This window comes from Schistocerca americana, chromosome X (genome assembly GCF_021461395.2).
Source record: "Schistocerca americana isolate TAMUIC-IGC-003095 chromosome X, iqSchAmer2.1, whole genome shotgun sequence".
NCBI classification, from domain to species: Eukaryota; Metazoa; Arthropoda; class Insecta; order Orthoptera; family Acrididae; genus Schistocerca; species Schistocerca americana.
Window position 1 is genome coordinate 949,151,169 of NC_060130.1, and position 20,657 is coordinate 949,171,825.

Sequence of the window (20,657 nt, forward strand, 5' to 3'; positions counted from 1 at the left end):
ATCTTGAAAAGGTTGTAGACATCCAACAAGTACTACCACAATTATTGTTGGCAAATGAAGCTTCACATTGACAGGTGAAGTTGTCTCCACCATCTGATAGGGTCCTTGGTACCTTGTGATGAATTTCTTCATCTTCCCTTTTGGCATGTAAGGACTAGATAACATCATGCATTGTCCTACATTACATTGTGGTAAACTTGCACATTCCACTGATTGCTCCTCTAACATCTTTGTTTCCCCATTTCTACTCATTTCCATAAGGCTCATACCATTATTGTGAAGTCACATACCAACTCTCCATCTTTACTGTAGAGTCACTGCATGCATCAGTGTGCTTCTTCAGATTCTAAGTCTCAATTACAAGGGTACAAAAACCAGGGATGGGTCCTTTTTTCCCATTTTGACTGCAGGTCATCATATAAATAGGAAATTGTACACCTGATAAACATTGCATTTAAAGTTCAGTGAAACATGCTCTTCTGCATTTAAAGGAACCATAAAAGGCAACAGTCACAGTGCTTTAACATACATTCAGTTTACTGTCTGACTGGACTGTTTTGCTATCACAGTTTGACCATCCTCTTCAGAAAAATCATGTTGTCTTTGTGTATAAGTTATCAAAGACACTTAGCAACAGCTCACTGTGAATTCTCTTTATTAAAGAATGCTAAAATATAAACAGTAATAAATCTGGCGAGGTACATAATTTTATTGACTGAATGACATGAGTTGAATACTCCTATAATGTGAAAAGTTTACTTTCCTTGTTTACTGCTGGACTACTGAGCTTATTTTTGTATATACTATAAATCAAATGTTTCAAATAACTGGTAGCACTCTGAGGTTCTCATTTATATTACACTGTTCTGTTACAGGTCAGCTGCAGTATTTACTATGCTTACTCTGCTGCTGAGTGATAAGACTTTTGGAGGAAATCCTTTTGTTCCTTTTATTGGACAAGCATCTCTTCATATACCAGCCATAAGTCTGTCCCATTATGTTGGCAACAAATTTGGAAGAAGATGTTCACATTTATTTATAGTGCTAACTGCTGCTATTGTATCCTTCCTTACTGTCTGCTCAATCACAGGTATAGTTTAAAGTACATTTTGTCTGGTGAATGAATGTTTGAACAATGGACATGAACAAGACAGGTGTCCCTCCATCATAAAAAACTTGTACAATATGTGTATATATTTTGCAGCTACTTCATTGCTTAAGATAATTTGTTTCTCATGTTGTTGTTGTTGTTGTTGCTGTTGTGGTCTTCAGTCCTGAGACTGGTTTGATGCAGCTCTCCATGCTACTCTATCCTGTGCAAGCATCTTCATCTCCCAGTACCTACTGCAGCCTACATCCTTCTGAATCTGCTTAGTGTATTCATCTCTTGGTCTTCCTCTGCGACTTTTACCGTCCACGCTGCCCTCCAATGCTAAATTTGTGATCCCTTGATGCCTCAAAACATGTCCTACCAACCGATCCCTTCTTCTAGTCAAGTTGTGCCACAAACTTCTCTTCTCCCCAATCTTATTCAATACCTCCTCATTAGTTACGTGATCTACCCACCTTATCTTCAGCATTCTTCTGTAGCACCACATTTCGAAAGCTTCTATTCTCTTCTTGTCCAAACTAGTTATCGTCCATGTTTCACTTCCATACATGGCTACACTCCATACAAATATTTTCAGAAACGACTTCCTGACACTTAAATCTATACTCGACATTAACAAATTTCTCTTCTTCAGAAACGCTTTCCTTGCCATTGCCAGTCTACATTTTATATCCTCTCTACTTCGACCATCATCAGTTATTTTACTCCCTAAATAGCAAAACTCCTTCACTACTTTAAGTGTCTCATTCCCTAATCTAATTCCCTCAGCATCACCCAATTTAATTTGACTACATTCCATTATTCTCGTTTTGCTTTTGTTGATATTCATCTTATATATTTTTCATGTAAATTACTCAAAACATTTCTCTTTTTTGAGTAAAGAAAAAGCAACAAAACTAATAAAAGTGTTACTTCTGCACATTGCAGTCTCTTCACCACAGTGGGTGATAACTACCAGCTCTCTGTTTATTCAGTTCTGTAATCAAGCTTCGCTGTCACTCACAAACTTACAGAGCATGGAGATACATCCAACATGTGTTAGACAAACCAGTGTGGCCATGGAATACATGCTTTCAAATGCCATTAGTTGTGTGGCTCCATATGTCGCATATGTGGTATGTATACAGGAGTTTAAATATTTACACTTGATAATAAGATAAAGCCCTATTAAATGTTATGTGAAAGCCTTTTTTTCTGGGTTATGAAAAGTGAATCAATATACATTTATATATAAAATCAAAGATGAGGTGACTTACCGAACGAAAGCGCTGGCAGGTCGATAGACACACAAACAAACACAAACATACACACAAAATTCAAGCTTTCGCAACAAACTGTTGCCTCATCAGGAAAGAGGGAAGGAGAGGGGAAGACGAAAGGAAGTGGGTTTTAAGGGAGAGGGTAAGGAGTCATTCCAATCCCGGGAGCGGAAAGACTTACCTTAGGGGGAAAAAAGGACAGGTATACACTCGCACACACGCACATATCCATCCACACATACAGACACAAGCAGACATATTTAAATATGTCTGCTTGTGTCTGTATGTGTGGATGGATATGTGCGTGTGTGCGAGTGTATACCTGTCCTTTTTTCCCCCTAAGGTAAGTCTTTCCGCTCCCGGGATTGGAATGACTCCTTACCCTCTCCCTTAAAACCCACTTCCTTTCGTCTTCCCCTCTCCTTCCCTCTTTCCTGATGAGGCAACAGTTTGTTGCGAAAGCTTGAATTTTGTGTGTATGTTTGTGTTTGTTTGTGTGTCTATCGACCTGCCAGCGCTTTCGTTCGGTAAGTCACCTCATCTTTGATTTTATATATAATTTTTCCCACGTGGAATGTTTCCTTCTATTATATTAATATACATTTATAGCTTTACACAGCCATAAAACATACAAATTTAATTAAAATATTTGAATATTCATCATATATTGCCATAAGCTAAGGCATACAACACAATGTGGTTAGTGGTCAGCAGTGTAGGTTGGCATGTGACTAGTTCAAGTGTTGCCATTTCCAACCTGCCCTTGAGCACCTGTTTGTATTTAAAATTTATCATTTCTGGAAAGTTCTTGAAATATTTTATCTTTATAATGTTTTTATGTTTTGCAATATTCTATGTTTGTGTAAATACCAGAATTCTGGAATATTCATTGAATGCATAAATATTTGCACTCTCCATCCAGGAGGTCAGTTCTATTCTGGCAGTATACTGGTGTTAGTAATAAATGTGCTTTCCCACACCAAGTGTTGTACTTCATTTACAATGCTGCACTCAGATGCGGACTTGATTGTTGTTTGGATGTGTCATAGTTTGATGGAGATGCCATGTACCTTAAAACAATCACTTCATTATGGCTACAATTTGGCAATGTAAAAGTCATCACCTACACAATCAGGAATTGGAATACAGTACATCATTCCTAAGCTCTCTATATTCAGGAGACAGATGGATTCAAAAATGGCAGTAAGTCAGTTGCATATTCCACATCTATCCATGTTTCCCAGAGATGCTGATCAGGACCCAACAAAATGGCTGAAAGGAGTTTGTGAGTTGACATATACAACAGGTGAGATGACATGATGTATTTGGCAGATGTGCACTTTCACTTGGGTGGCACAACCCAGCAGTGGTTTGAGAATAATGAAGAGAAGCTCAATAACTGCAACAAGTTTCTAGTCAAACTAAATAAACTAAACAAGTAGTACCAAGTCTGCTTAGTGGAAGAACTATTGAATCATTCATACAAACAACATTGTACATAAAAAAGGAGCAAATTTTACAGGAAGAAAAAAAAACACAATTTTTTCCTAACCTACTTGGGCTTTCTTGATGCAGGTGGGGTATATCAGGTAAAACACCATTCTTCATATTATTGTAACAGCTATTACACAGTTGTTAATGTTGTGTTTGAGAAACCAGTAATCCATATGCGATTCTGTCATTTAGAGCTGATTGAGTTCAAGTATCACAATGTGCATTGTCCACGTCAATAAGTAATTGTCACCATATGACATTGTCTTTTGTTGTCAGAACTGTTTAACTTTTAATGGTCTGCTCAGTGTTCATCTCCTTCACTGAGTCACCAACTGTGGGAACATTGATCCAGTTTAAGACCTATGCACGCATTATACAAAAAAACAAATGAAATTTATTTAACCCTCTATTGCTCATGCAGATGACACATGATTTTCCCACTCTATTTTGTCTGAGTGGGCTGGACTGCGTTTGCACCATTTTCAGTATCTTTCTGTTAAAAGTCCATCTGTTAATTTTACCTATCATTGGCTTTCAGTTATGCAACTTGCATTGTTTATGAAATGTTATTGTAGCCTGGAGCACACTGATCATCCACGTGAGCACTGTCCTACAGTTTAAAATGAAGTGGAGCTTGTTACTTCACTGCTTTTGTAGATTCAATACAATGTTCATGTGCATAATTGTAGGTGTTTCTAAACTAATTACAAGTAATTTACTTTTTACCTAGAATACTTACCTACAAAAAGTAAATATTCTCTATACTTCTAGTTTGTGGAATAATGTCAAAAATAAAAACTCTTAAGCCAGAGATCCTGACATATGGCAGGAGGCATGAATGGTTGTAAGAGCTGAGTTGTGAAGATCCTTACTATGATACTGCTGACTCAGAGAATGCATACTGTGTGCATGAAAATGGCCATGATCCAGGAACAGCATAGGAAGTGTCAGAAAATCATGAATTTGAATCACAGGAAGAACTAATTCTAGAGGACATATATCTTTTATGTAAAGACAGAAGAGCTAAAGTGATGAGAAATAAATATACTACCAATGTTAGAGTAGGAGTTTTTAATGTTCTTATGTATTTACCTCGACTGAAAAATGAAGATTGTATAATAAAGACAGAAATAGATATTACAAAGCTAACTTCAATGAAAATATAACATCCATTATTGCAACTTGTACTAATATTTACAACAATCAAGTTCATGGAAATTTTTCTAGGGAAAGGGATGCTAAAGAAATTTGATGTTATAAAGATCAGGACTTAATTGGTATGTAATATATGTGTGGCGGCTCTCTGAGATGTGCTAGAATGAGTTTATCAGAGTTGTGAGATCTTGAATCACACTATCTGTGCAAGAGTAAAAAGTAATTAAGGTTACACTTGAGATGTCTCAGGTTTGACAGTATCCTTGTCAGAGGTGTTCGCAGAGAAAATGATACATTGGCTGCTGTCTAGAGGTACTGCAGCATTTACTAACAATTGCCAAAAATATTTATCACCTAGAGTATACCAACCTGTATTTGTGTCTTAAATGTATTGTATTTACATCTAAAGAAAACACTTCTAAAATCCTTCATATATGCCATTGAAAGTGTCCAGATACACCATTTATGTTGTGAATGACACCTGTCATCCATGCAAGTAACCTTCTCAGGAATTATCACATGTGTAATGGAGAGTTAATACTTGAGCAGTATATGCAAAACAAATCACAGATTGTGATCAGGTCTGAACTAAATAGAAGTACAAAGACCACTGAGAAAAAAGGTTAATAAAGTCAAAGATGTCACCTTTCTCCTTCAACAGCTATGTTCTACTCTCAGATTCTGTCATTGCCACAATATTATTGAATGAGAACATGCTAAATAAATTAACTTTCTTATTTATTTCTCCACAAAATTTGTAATGATTCAGTGTGCAAATTTGGATGAACTAAGCTGTTTTAGGAGCTCCAAAATGTGAACCTGGAAGTCGTTGAAGTGCGCCGGGTGTCGTACTGGGCGTGCTGGTCGAGCAGCAACAGGTAGGCCGGCGGTTTGTGGGAGGAACGGAGTGACAACAACGATGTCTCCGGTGGGCGTGGCGGACACACGAAGCGTGTCCATGTCGACGTCAGGCGAGAGGGGAACACATTTCACCAGGTGTCAGGGAATGGCGGAGTTTGTGTCATGAGCACTGGATGAAGGGAAACACATGACGAACAGTGTGTCATCACGTAGTATTATGGAGATGTCATGGATTATGTCCGGTGGGACAGGCACAAACACCTCGAGCGAGGGCACGTTCAAGATGGGGGGTCATGAGAAACCTCGACAGGGCGAGGCAGGCAACAGGGGAGATGTCGAAGGGACTGGAGAAGGGCCCGGCGGTGAGGGCGTGATCATAGGTAAGCTCGATCTGGGGAGCATGTGATCACTCAACGGAGTGCATGAGACCGGAGTAGAGGATGAGGTCGGAGAAGAGCTTGATGATTGGAGCTGGAAGTCACTCAACTGAGTGTATAAGTCCGACATGGAGGGAGTGGTCGGAGCGTCATGAGCCACGACAGTGAGTGGCGTGGTCGTGGCCTGAAGGGGGGTAGAAGTGGGCTTGACATGAGCGGGCTTAAGTCTGTTGAGAGAGACTGTAACAGCTGAATCTTTTATCTGAATGTCATAGGTGTTGGCTGAGCTCCAGAGGACTCGGTACGGGCTGGTATATGGGGGTTGGAGGGGAGCACGAACAGTGTCATCTCGGAGCATGACATACTCGCAGTTATTCAGAGAATCATGTCGGGGTCACCAGTGAGGTGGATGCTTTGGTGAGATACACCAAACAATACCTTATAATCAGGAGTTCATTTATTCACCTCTTCACACAAGTAAAGCTTACACAGAACTGGATGGCAGAACTACACAAAGATAATGTTTTGCTTAGTTCAAAGATGATGCTCAGATTGATACTTGTGTCGACCTCATTGGCGCCACAGAGATAATTCACAGAAAACCACCTAGTAATGCTTAATCACTTATTTTGTTGCTTTATGTATATTTACATTGATTACGATACTGGTGCCACACACTTGAAGTCATCAGCAGTAGACCCAAAGGATGACCTTAGCAATGTTGGGCTGATACGATTCATAAAGACCCAAAGGATGACCTTAGCAATGTTGGGCTGATACGATTCATAAAGACCTTAAATGCATGAACTTCCACCCAGATACAGCCCATGATAGAGTGCAATGGAGATAATGGACCCATGTAGCAGATCTCGCAGGCACGCTGGACAAACACTGAAGGAAAAGAAGAACACAATACTGGTGCTATTGACCAAAAGAACTAATTCTGCTTGCTGTGTAATAGATAGGAGATTGTTTATACATATTAGAAAAAACAGTAGACCTAAGACAGTTTTGTTGCATCTGATATGTGATTTCTTCCCAAAGAGAAAAATCTCCTTTCCTTACATTGGTTAAACTATTAAGTACAATTAGCTGCATTCTTTTGGTTATATATTACATTATCCATTCATTGCCTATACCCTCAATCCCATAAAATTGCATTTTATCTAGGAGAGTACTGCGATTCACATGGTCAAATGGCGTAAATACTTCACAGAAAATGCCAACAGGTATTAGTTTTGTTCATTAAAGCTTGTAAAATTTGGTGAGTGAACATGCAAATGGCATTCTCAGTTTAGAAACTCTCCTGAAATCAAAACTCTGATTTGCTGAAAGTATTATTGTTGCTCATTTTGCAAAATGTCAGTAGTAAAACAGGTCAGTAGCTATTAACATCTTCCCTGTAACCTCTCTTATAGAGGGACATATTTTAGGAATGGCAGCAATTATTACTTGGTAACAAGTGTTTAATACTCCATTGGAAACATCATCGAATTAAGATGAGCTGTTATTTGTGGGATAATATATAATTTTCTTAATTTCAGAAGGAGAAAAAGAGGTGATAACCCTATGATTGAATCCTGCGTGAGATATAATAAATTCTAATGACTTAAAGAATCTGCCTTCTTGAAAGGACACGTTTCCCCCCCCCCCCCCCCCCCCCCCTGAAACATATTTTACCAGAGTTGTGGCATCCTCAGTGGATTTTTTCCTTTCTTTTTAGTGTTTCTGAAACACATAGAAGAGCCAATTTGAAAGTAATGAGCAATATTTTTTAAAATTTTTAATCTTTATTTTTTTATATAAACTAAACACAGTATCTTAGTATGCATTCTTTCTGTCACTTTACGACATTGTCACCATTTCTTTACACACAGTTTTTCCCATCATTCTGTAACTTTGAAAAATACTCTTATGATTGAACTCTATTCCAGCTTCCTGAAGACACTTGTGCACTGCTGTCTGATCATCTCATAGTGTTGGCCTCACATCTTTAACAGATCCAAAAAGATGGTAGTCAGAGGGTGCCAAGACAGGACTGTGGGAGGGATATGGAACAGTTTCCAACCCAAATGTCCTGATCTCATTCACAGTGGCATGAGCAGTACGAGGACACGTGTTACCATGTTGTAGGATGATCATCTTCACAGGACATTATTGACAAAGCACAATGTATCTCCAAAAGTGTCTGGATGTAGTGGGCAGCATTTATAGCTTGTCCAGGTTCAAGAAATTCAATCAAAATGCATCCCTGTACAGCCCAGAAGACAGTGCCCATATCTGTCCTAGATGATGGCAGTGTCTTCAGTTTCTGTTTTGATAGTGAGTCCAAGCAATTCCATACTATTGTCAGGCATTTTGTTTTATATTAATAATGGTGGAGCTACTTTCATTTCCTGTCACAATAATCACCAAAAATCAACCACCTTCATTTTGATATCTTTGAAGAACATTTTTGGTGATGGTTCTACCCTGAAGTTTGTGGTCTTTGGCCAATAAACATAGACCCAACAGGCACAAGATAACTTCAGCTTTGAATGATTTCTTGCACTCCACTGTGTCCTACTAAAGCTTTACAGTTATTTTGTACATTTTGACATACCTGTATGTCTTCTCTAATGAGCTCTTCAACTCTTTACTTGTTGCATTCTGTGAAGGCAATTCAAGGGTGACTGCTTTGATGCTCAACTTCGATACTTTTGTTTCCATCTTTGAAATGTTTCACACATCTGCTAAGACTGCTGGGACTCATGCAGACATCTCCATAGGAATACTGAAGTCTGAAGTGGAATTCAATGACAGCACATTGTCAAAACAAGACATCATTTTCCAAAATTTTTGAGAAGGATGATGTATTCTAGAATCTTAGCAACAATAATATACTCAGAAAATCACAATTTCAGTTTCAGGACAATTGCTCTACAGAAAATGCCATTTCATGTTCACTCACCATATTTTACAAGTATTAAACAATATGGTACCAGTGTATTTTCTGCAACCTATCTAAGGCCTTGGAGAGCACGAACCACAGTATTCTACCAGATAAATTGAAGTCTTATGGGATTGGTGGTATAGCCAACCAATGGATAATGTCATACCTAACCAAAAGAATGCAGAAAGTTGTGCTCAGTATGAATATAAACCAGGACATAATTCTGACTGGAGAGAAATCAAGTACGGGCTTCCCAAGTTCCAATCTTAGGTCACAATTGTTCCTCGTATATGTTAACAATCTTCTCCTAACACACAACAAGCAGAATCATTTCTTTTTGGAGATGACACTAATATTGTAACCAATCAAAGCATACATACCGAAACAGAAAAAATGGTGAACAAAGTTCTTAAAATTATCATTGACTGGTTTTCTGCAAATGGTCTCACCTACAATTTTAAAAAGATGCAACATACACAGTTCTGCACATCTAGAGATACTACACCAGTGATAAGTGTAACATGTGGTGAGGAAATAATAAATACTGTGGAAACTTCAGAATTCTTAGATGTCTATATTGATGAGAATTTAAATTGGGAAAAGCACATTTTGGAACTCATAAAACAATAAACCTTGGCCATATTTGCACTTAGAGTCACTGCAAATCTTGGGGAGAGGCAAATCATTAAGTGGGAAAATTTTGCATATTTTCATTGAATAATGTCATAAGGAATAATGTTCCAGAGTAGCTCATGTTTAAGGAAAAAAAGTCTTTACTACTCAGAAATGTAAGAACAATATATGATGCTTGCCCTTGATTGTTTTGTAGACATCTGTTTAAGGAGTTAGGCATTCTGACTACTGCTTCAGAGTATACTTATTCCCTCATAAAGTTTGTTGTAAGTAATCCATTAAATTTCAAAAGAAACAAAAATCTATATAATTACAATACCAGAAGAAAAAATTACATTCATTACTCCACATTAAGAATGTCTTCAGCACAAAAAAGAGGTGCACATTGCTGCAACAAAAAATTTGTTCACTTGCTCAGTGATATAAAATGTCTGAAAGGGAACAAAGAAAAAATGAAAAGAAACTTCTTGACAACTCCTTCAATTCTGCAGAATAATTCTATTACTGTACTGTGTAAAAGTTGGTGGGTAGAAACTACCAACTCACATCTGTGTATCTTTTTTTCTTTAAAAAAAAGTTATGAAATGTTTATCATGTAACCATATGTACAAATTAATTTGCAATGTGAATGTAAGATGACTTGTTCCACATAATTATGATTTATCATGCAAAATGATCCATGGAACATAAAACTAACTATCTTTGACATCAGCCATTTTGGAAGTACTGACTGTGGTCACATGATATATGCTAATTTCTGAAATAATGTGCATCTACTTTGTTTTTAAATAAATTTTCTTAGTACCTTTGAGAAGCTTTTATGGAGTTCAACTGCTGTAGGATCCTTACTTGTTCTTGCCAATAGATACAGTTCCTTTTTCCTCTCACAAGATACTTTAATCCCTATGGTGATCCATGGTTATTTACTTTGCTGTTTAATGTTGTTTCTGACTAGCTTATGTTAAAGTTGTTTTCAAATAATGACATGAATTTATCATGGAATCTATGGGTGGGTTTAGTGACATCTCTGAACAGTCAAAGGAACTGTGTCTGTGATACAGTATCGACAGTCAACGTCTATATTCAGGATTTCTGGATACTGGGGTGATGCAAAACTGTTTTTGATGTGTGTAGAAGGAAAAAAGTATTGGCATGCTCAGTAGTGTTAACACTGATCATGTTCAAATATCACATATTGTGTAAACTGGCCCATTCCAAATCATTTTGATGAATCATTCAAATCCCCTATAGAACGTTTAACCAACTGTGGGGCTGATGGAATGGGCTTTTGCAAGTACCTAGTGAATCTAATGGGGGCTGATGGCATAGGAGTGGCTTAATCAGTTGATGTCAATGTTATCAGTGTCAGTTAAATGGCATATAACAGTAAGGAACTGAGTCATGTACTCCTGTTGCCAGAACTGCCAGGGTGATAAAACCCTCTCATAAGAGGGCAGTGGTCAGTGAAGGTGGTGAAAGGGCATACCTCAACTGAGGGGTGAAGTACTACACTGCCTCATAGAGGATGAGCAGTTCCTGCAATGATTGTGAGGGAAGCAGACCGGTAGGTGTGTGCCAGAAGGGCTCCATTGATGAGGTTGTACTTAGCTCTCTTGGAACTGGGAGGCTCCATGGGAGGGGTTTCTTACCATTTGCATGCTCACCTGGCAGTCTGGCAGTGCAATAGTGAGATGTTCCTGAACAGAGACTGCATTTCTAAGGAGGCAAAAAAAAAAGAAGAAGAAGAAGAAGAAGAAAGCCATGCTTAGGAATCTGTGAAGCTCTTTATATATCATAGACTGTGGAAATTCAGAGATCATGCTGACTTTCTCAGGCGTGGATCATGAACTGGAAGTGGAAATGGTGTGCCCTAGGAATTCAATCATGTCTACCTGGAAAACACATTTTTCTAGGTTGAGAATGGCACCTGCTCTTTCCAGGTAGCCAAAAATTTCCTTGGAAGTGCTCACATTGTTCTGCCACGTCTTGGGAGTAGTGAGGAGTAGATAAGAATATTGTCCAGCAGGTAGGCAAAACAGCCTGGTGTGCCAAAGAGCACACTGTCTAAGAAATGTTGCTAGGTTTGTTTAGCATTAGGGAGAGCTGAAGGTCAGGTAGGGGCCTTTGAAGAGGCCAAAAGGCATGATATTGGCTATCTTATTGACCTCCTCCAGTGTGAATGGAATGTGTGAAAGGTTTCACATAGTCTGTCTTACTAAAGATGATGGGGCTGGAAATGTCATCACTATAGCTGCATAAGATCAGTGTGTGATAATGGTTGGGGATAGGTCTCATATGGAGCCACCAATAATCACCCCTACGGTGCCTCCAGATCATGTCCTCCTTAGGTGCTAAATGATGTGTGGAGGACTAATAGTGTTTGGATGGGTGGAGAGTTCCAGTGGCAATGGAAGTCTTGATTTCTGCCTGTGTAAATGTGTGCTTGTCTGGTGGGAGTGAACTGGTGGGCTGGGAGTGATTGCAGTGTAGCGCAGCATGTCATGAGTTGCACCTCACGGTGAGCAGTGTGGGAAGGTGGGGGGGTTCAGTTGAGGAGCAGGACTGCAGGACTTGGGAAAGGAGACTGGTGAAAGAAAGTTGTTTAAGGGCAAGATGAGCAGTGGATCAGGAATGGGGGGGGGGGGGGGGGGGGCGGCTCTGTGGAGAGACCTGTCAGGCCATTGATTAGGTGAAGTTGTGTGAGGTTATGGGGAAGACTGAAATAGGATATAAAATTTGGACTGAAGATTGGATTGCTAACATCAGGCAAGGAGAAAGTCCAAAGAAACTCCTGACATAAGTGGCAGTCAATGTGATGCATGTAGGGACTGTATGTAGTGATGATGGAACTGTTTGTAGTGGTTAGGAGGAAAGAGGAGGAGGGGTCTGGGCCAGGGCAGGAGTTTGCATGGGAAGATGGACAGGTCCCAGGTAGTGTCAGTGAGGTAGTGATTTGTGAGATGGGGTTATGGTGGTCATGCATGAATGGGTGCTGGAAATTGCTGAGCAACCAGGTGTCTACTGCTGGTCACGGGCTGCATTTCAATGCCATGAGAATGGCCATCTGATATTAACGGCATCACTGGCAGAGTGGTTGTGGTACCAGCACAGACATGCACCATGGAGGTCCCTGTGGAGGAGGGAAGCACAGTCACATGAGATGCAGGACTGGTGCAGGTTGGGGGGCAGAAACAGTTGGGTGCGAGCAGGTGAGGGCAGTAGTTAGCAGTTAAGAATTTACTCTTGCTGCTCAGACATGCCATTATTTGCACAAGGTCTGGCTGTGCATCCTGAGTTGCAGGCTGTTGGGGCACCACTACAAGTTGCACTTCTGGATGGCTGAGGGACTAGTTGCTGTGGTGGTGGGAGGTGGCTGGAGGAGTTGGTGGGGGGGCAAGGGTAAGGGGACTGGGTGGCAGTTGCAGCTGGCAAGCGAGTGGTCGATGGATTGAACACTTAGTCTGCTATAATGGTGGCAGCATCATTGCCTGTATGGTTGTGCATGGCATTCACTGTACAGATTTGTGGCAGGCAAGCAAGAATTCCGGTTATGGAATAAAAACTTGTTGAGCAAGACATGGGGTTTGGCTAAGGCATGCAGGTGCTGCAGGAATTGGGTGGACCTCATGTTGAAACACTCCTCCAGAGAAAATAGTGCCAAGGAACACTGCCATTTGGACAATGCCAATTGCATTATTAACTGCTTTTTTATAACACGGTAGATGTTGGGCTACAGAGGGCTGGTGATGATGGTTTGACACTCTGCTGTGACAGCAGGATAGAGCTTAGCAATAATATGGGAGAACTTTTTGTCACTCATTATTCTGGACCCAGCAAAGGTTAGCTTGGCAGAGAAAAACCACAGGTGTTATGGTGCATAGAAGTGGGCAGAAGCTCTGTTTGACTCGTGGGTTGGTGATGGGACCTGTGCCTGAGGCAAAGCAGCACTCAAGATTTGTGCAAACTGAGTGAGAAACTGATTTAAAGTGGATGCCTGAGCCAGCAGTTTGGACAGGCTGTGTGCAGGGACCTGACTTGACAAAACAAGTTTCCCCGCAGACAGCATTTCTGGGGTCAGTTCATTGGATGGCTTTGCAATGTAAATTGCATCTGAGGCATAAGTATGATATGAATCTGACTGGGAGGGAGAGGAAAGAGATGTATGTCTGGCACTCATGAGAGTGCAGGCACATGGTGGAAATAGTGAATTAACACCACATGGAGCTTGTGAAGCAACACAGATATGTATGAAGAGTAGCCAAATGGGGAGGGTGTGCTACATGGCGCATGTGAGAAATGGGGACAGTAGAAGGGGGGCACTTGAAGTCCAGGTCACCAGTGTGGCAACACTGGCAATGCACATCACAGCTGTCAGGTGAAGGAAATTAAGGGGAAAAGAAGAAAAAGTTAGGAAATGACATGGAACACATGTTTCAGTGAAGAAATAAAAAAGCAGAGGGGAAAATTTTTGGCAACACAAACTATTTATTAATGTAGACACTAATACATTTCATTTAACAAAAGCAAAAGGGGAATATGTGATCTGTTCACAATTTAGGTGTGATTTGCACAGCAAAGTTTATCAGTTTATCAGAGCTGGTACAGGAATGAACATACATTTAAAGTTCATAGATGGGAGCCTTCACTAAGATTCACACAAAGTCTGAAAGCTCATCATAAACATTAAAAGTTTGTCTCTAGCATAGGCAATGAATAAAAGTAAAGGGGTCACTGTGGTAATGCACCATCATACACAAATGGAGATATAAAGTTGCATTATAACTAATAGGGATAGTGCTTGAGGGTGCTCGGTGGTAGCACAAAGTAGTTCGACATACAGGGCATGTACAAATGTTACAGGACGTTGAATTTGTGGCCTCCAAAAACTGGAAGGCAGCTCTCCAAAGTATCTCAAAAAAATGAAAGAGCCATAAATGCTGGATTGTGACTGGCCCTGTTTGGGGAGCTATGCTCTCATAAACTATCTACCAGAAATTATGTACAAGGTTATCTCACACAATTTGTCCATGAATAATCATAATACAGCAACTCCTAGGTTCTTGTGGAAAGCATTGATTCACGTATTTTAACGGTGGTTCCCAACAGAAGACAAAAGAAGCATTTGTGTGGATACTGCATTGACCATTCATCACTCATGCATGTTGAAGAATGCTTGCCTCACACATGGATGGGAATTTGGGGCAGAAGCAGTGGTAAGCAGATTGTGGTAGTGGAGGAAAAGACATTCCAGTTGGCACATGTCCACTATGACATGGATGCTCAGAAGATTGTCCAGGTGTAATTGCAAGGGAAGAGTCATCTGCTAGGGCAGACTGGTGGGCTTCGTGAAATTTCCAAATTTACTGATGCACCACAAGATAGAAAGAGAAACACAAACAGTTTTTCTCACAATTATTCGGTGTGAATACTAATCACACATCGAGTCGATAGGTGAGCTGTACCGAAACCTTGATCACTGTGTCAGGAGTAACTGTTACAATAACACTGTTTCTAAAGTTGGACAGATTGGCTGGCATTGGAGGCACATACACATGATCATTTCAGATCATGTGCGAATGTGGAGGTCATGCATAAAATGCACCCAATCCACCTGTCAGATACATCGGATACAACGTCGTTTAATCAGCCGCGTACTGAGTTATGCCAGTGAGACGGTGCACCACCTTGCTCCCAAATAAAGATGTGTTGTTCAGCTTCTTCCCATTGAGGCACAGGCCAAAGCTGTAGCACATCAAGATACGAAACATCAGTTACAGTTGATTCACCAAAAAAGAAAGGCCCATAATCTTTTCGCGGGGATATTTCTTGGGGCTAGACGTGAAAGACTTGCACTCATCCAACACGTTTTTCAGTCACTCTTTGTCATTCCATACTCTTCCCATTGCACACAGGTATACAAAAAAACTGTTTGAGATGCTCTTTCATTTGGTGTATTATTTACAATTGTAAGTTGAACGTAATAAATGCTACAATGCCTAAAACTGATATGTTCATTTTGAAACACCCTGTATAGTTGGATATTGCTGTTGAAGTGCATCTGCCAATGCTGGAAAAACAAAACAAGTGCAGAAATAAGCAGAACTGAGAACAAACTCCCTAGACACAGACTAAAGTGAGCATTACTGTTGTCAACATCAAGTAATGCAATTTAATGCAACAATTTGTTTTTAGACAAAACACAGCACTTACCTTTGACATTTGCACTGTTGTGCAGATATTTTCAGTTCAATACAGATACAAAGATAAATTAGGGGAAGAAATCAAAGGAAATGCAATTAGTCTGCAATTAGCTACCAGAGATCATCCTTTTACCAAGACTCAGAAAATATCCCTGAGCAACTTCCAAAATTTCATTGATGGAGTTCAGATTCATCCTGTATAAATTGTTGGTTATCAAATAAAACACAGTACATTCATTTCTTTACTGCACAAGACCTGACTACACCTTGAAATTAACACGAGAGTGAATTTATAAATATTCTAAATTCTTGGGTGTAACAGTATGATAAGAATTTGATCATCTTTTATTTCTGAACTCTATAACTTTTATGTAATAGACAATATCAGAGCTCTGGAGTAACCCATCTTTAAGAAAGAAAGTGTTTATGCACAAAAGGATGTAAGGATGTAATACAAGTAATATGTGGTGTCTACTCTAGAGCCTCTTGTAGACAGCTCTTTAAACAGAAAAGAATTAAGATTGCAATTTAACGTCCTATTGACAAGGTCTTTAGAGATGGGCTAGGGTATACTGACCATAATCTTGTAGCACAGTTAATACTTTACGAAATTTGTTTTGCACTATAGCAAGAGATCACAACTGTGATCCATGGAACATGCATATAATTAAACTAAATTAAAGTAAATTGCACATTTTCATGAGACTGTGGTTCATATTGCCTGCAAATCTCTCAAGGTAAAAGTGAATTATTTTGTCTGTGCAAACTATAGAGCCTTTCTGTTCCTTTTTGCTAACTCACTTGTTTGATTTTGATACTTGTTGCTATAATTTTTTATCGTAAGTGTGTATATCTTTATGAATATTCAATCTCCTTAACAGGGTAGTACTGGTTACGTGCCAAGCTACAAAATCTATAAAAATGTTACACTCGTTGCTAATGTCAATCGTTCAACTTACTGCCTCTCAAGTTTCCTGTCATAAATTTTATTTTAGCACAGTAATTTTGTTTTAAAATAGCATTTGCTATATTCATTATTTTGTTCAGTTTTAATACAGAATTTTAGTGTTAAAATTTTCCTTAAACAGGGTGAGAGTTTCCACTTCATGACATCTCCTTTGACAACATTATCATAATATGTTAAAACATGCTCTGTTGAGTTGTTGTGTGTATGTACAGTTCTAATGACATTTGCACCACCCAATCAGAAATGTAATCAATACACGTATCAGGCTTAACATTAAGAACACAAATGATGGTGACTCCAAAACAAGCAGATGATAAATTTATTCAATAAGAGAAAAATTTAAGGTAGCTCAAGGGCTGTCTTCATAGTCTCCAGCTGAATGCAAAAGTGAGCAATGAACTTGTATGATGATCAGGATTCTGTAGCTAATTTGAAAAAAAGCTGAAAGAGTAGGAACAACAGCAAGTTATCAAAATGCAGATTAATAAATAATGAACTCTGAATAAAGCTAGTATAAGTTTCACACAATTCAATTTTGGCACTGATGACATGTGCTGGACAGTTCATGCCAAAAATTTCTCTTGATGACAGTATAGAGAAATTAAACCTAGTATTCACTTGTCTTGATCACAGAAACAGGAGTTGTGCCGTGCATAACAGCTGACAAAAGAGGAGAAATCAGGCTAAGACTGCATTGGGTAGATATCATGAAAAGAGAGACAAATCTGGAAGTTGCTGAACTGGTATAAACATGGATGGAATTTTAATTTCTGAACTGAAGTAGACAAAGATGATATTACACGCTTCACAGAAAAAGCGAGAATAATTCTCAATTGCTTCTCTTCAATGTTTCCTTTGATCATAAGATACAAGAAACCATGTCCCACAATTTGATCTAGATGTACATACTTACTTCTTTATTAGTCTCTGGGATTTCTGATTCATGATTATTTTCTCAGTGAAGATTTTGTATAGGGATAGATATTTTGATATTGTATTCTTCTGAGAAGAAGATTTTGATTAAGTTTGTAGAAAAAATGAGAGTACTAATTAAAAGTTATTTCATTGTAAACCAAAAGAAAAATACAGAGAGACAGAATATATAAGGGCTGATCAAAAAGCTTCCATTTGAGGGTGTTGCTGCAGTGTATATGCAATTTTGCATGATACTGATGTGGGTCTATAAGCACCGATCTGCAGGCAAGGAATTGTTGTGCAGTCATGCCTTTCAGACATGCTTGTGGTAAATGCAGAAACGTGAACATTGTTACCAAATGCATCCAATCATTACCAATGTGCTGTTATTCTTTTCTTGGCTGGCAAAGAACAAACATCAGTAGCCATCCATCTGAGAATGAAGAATCTGTATAGACAGCATGTCTGTCAGAAACCACTATTATGGAATGTTGCACCAAGGCATGCTGCTGATTCATGATAACGCACATCCCCATATCACAAATTTCGTAATGCAGAAGTTATACGAGCTCAAGTGGGAGACACTTGAGCACCCACCCAATAGCCCTGATCTCTCTCCATGTGATTATAATGCCTTAGGTCCCTTAGAAAAGGCCATGAAGGGTCGACAATTCCAGCCAGATGAGGATGTGCAACAGGCAGTTACAAACATCTTCATGTAGCAGGACACAAAATTTTACCAAGTGGGTATCTTCAACCTGGTCTGTTGGTGGGCTGATTGCCTCAATGCTTTGGTGCTTTTGCCTGATTAGCATACCAGTTGTGGATTGTACAACCTTCAAATGGAAACTTTTTGATTGTCCCTTTAATGTCAGGGATATTTATAGTCTTTTTGTTAATGAGAAAAAAGTTTTAAAATTTACAGCTCTCTCAACTATAACATGCAGTTATCAAAGTCCAACTCTGTGAATTAGCTTTTTTGAGACATGCAAATTTCTTCTTTTAACATTTTTACTATTTTTTCATTTTAAAACATATTTCCCATTTACAGTATCTCTCACCATACAGCTTAGTGAAAAACTGTTGTCATGTCATATCCTAATACATAGTAATATTAGTTATGGGTTTTTTTTCTTTCTCAGGGAACAGAAATTGAGCTCCGCTACATGTTTGGTATACTTGGAACTACAATGCTTTTTGCTTCACTTTCGATATCATTTCTGCCAGAATCTTTGAATCAGAAGCTTCCAGAAACAATAGAGGATGCTACTGCATATGGTCAGAGGCAGAAATATTGGAGACTTTCACAAAAGAAACATTGTGAAATAGAAACTGCTAACTTACGTTCACCTGATCCTGCAAGCTGACAATTTTCATACAAGAATTGATCTTTTACACTGTGAAAAATTTCAGAGTAACATTTCACACTTATGTTTTGCATCTTATCATTACTTCTTCACTGAGGATCCATATGCTACCAACTGGATCTTTAATTGAAAACAAGACATAGCTTAAAATACACAGAGAAAACATCAGTGATGAAATCAGCACAGTGAAGTTACTATGTGTAAAAAGGAATTTATTGCTCTCTTGGTAACTTCTGTTTAGGTGATCAAAGTCTTAGAGTAAATTACTGTTTGGATTAGCATCCCTAGATCTGGAGTGAAATGAAATATGCTGACAGTTTGTGTCACAATGTAAAATATCCAAACAACTAAAAGTATGTGTTTGTGATTGTTTAGTTAATCTCTCACTTATCAAGCTTCTAGGAAAATGTTGAAATAAATAAATTCACCATTTCAATATTTTTATTTTTGATTGAGATTGTAATTGACAAAAATTAGTAAATATTCAAGGAATATCTATATCAAGTGACAGAATATATCCATATTTTATGTTGGAATGGTAATCTATATCTTATTTATTGACACATTTCTCCATCCTCAGAATACTCTTCCAATTCAGTCAAGGCTGCTGTCAAGAAAGATTGTTCAGTATACAAAGTGAAACAAGTTAGTAGAGTTTGCAAAGAAACTGACTTGGAATTGGATACCCTCTGTGGTAGCACACTTCTTTATCACACAAAGGTGAAAATCTAATTGTATGTGTAATGGTGTTTGTTCACTGATGCACACAACACTGTATTTTGGTTGACAAGTACACACACATTTTATTCATATGAAGTTCAGTTATTAATTGTGGTGACCAGTTTTTATACTATGAACAATCATTAGCACGAGTCTACAGGCTAACACATGCAATTACAATGACAAGTAACTTGTTCCATTGAGCCACAAAGCCAATATTCCTATTTATATGAAAATATCAAAGTTCTCATTTATTATGACACAGTTCAAATTTAGCATAGTCCTTAAGTAATTTGTTACAGCTAATTGTACGTAGGCAGTTCATTTAAGTAAGTCCATCACATGAATCACTGACTCTAGCAATATCTCAATCAAATGATAATGACTGTCCACAGTTCTTGTTTATGACGTCACATTATGCAATGTTCATTTATTCAGGTCACAAAGATTACTTGTAAGTAATTAAACATGAAAGCTATTGAGTTTCATGGTGAATGGAGTGTGTATTTTCTTGAACAAAATATACATAATTTTGGTGTGAGTCAAACAAAGAGAGTGCCACAGGTGTTACCTGCTCACTTCTACATCACGGTCTGACTATTCTGAGTGATTTTTGAGTACTTACAGACTGACATAAGAAGAAACAGTTATTATGAAAAGTATGTA

General features: G+C 38.6%; 1 protein-coding gene across 1 annotated transcript in view; it reads left to right on the top strand.

Moving 5' to 3' along the window:
- Nucleotides 1-20,657, top strand: part of LOC124556420 (solute carrier family 22 member 7-like) — a 167,568-nt gene that overhangs the window by 132,991 nt on the left and 13,920 nt on the right. The window contains exons 7-11 of the mRNA XM_047130378.1: nt 876-1,090; nt 2,039-2,226; nt 19,047-19,182; nt 19,852-19,991; nt 20,387-20,445. Coding sequence (XP_046986334.1) covers nt 876-1,090; nt 2,039-2,226; nt 19,047-19,182; nt 19,852-19,991; nt 20,387-20,445 — 738 coding nt within the window. The remainder of the gene's footprint in view (nt 1-875; nt 1,091-2,038; nt 2,227-19,046; nt 19,183-19,851; nt 19,992-20,386; nt 20,446-20,657) is intronic.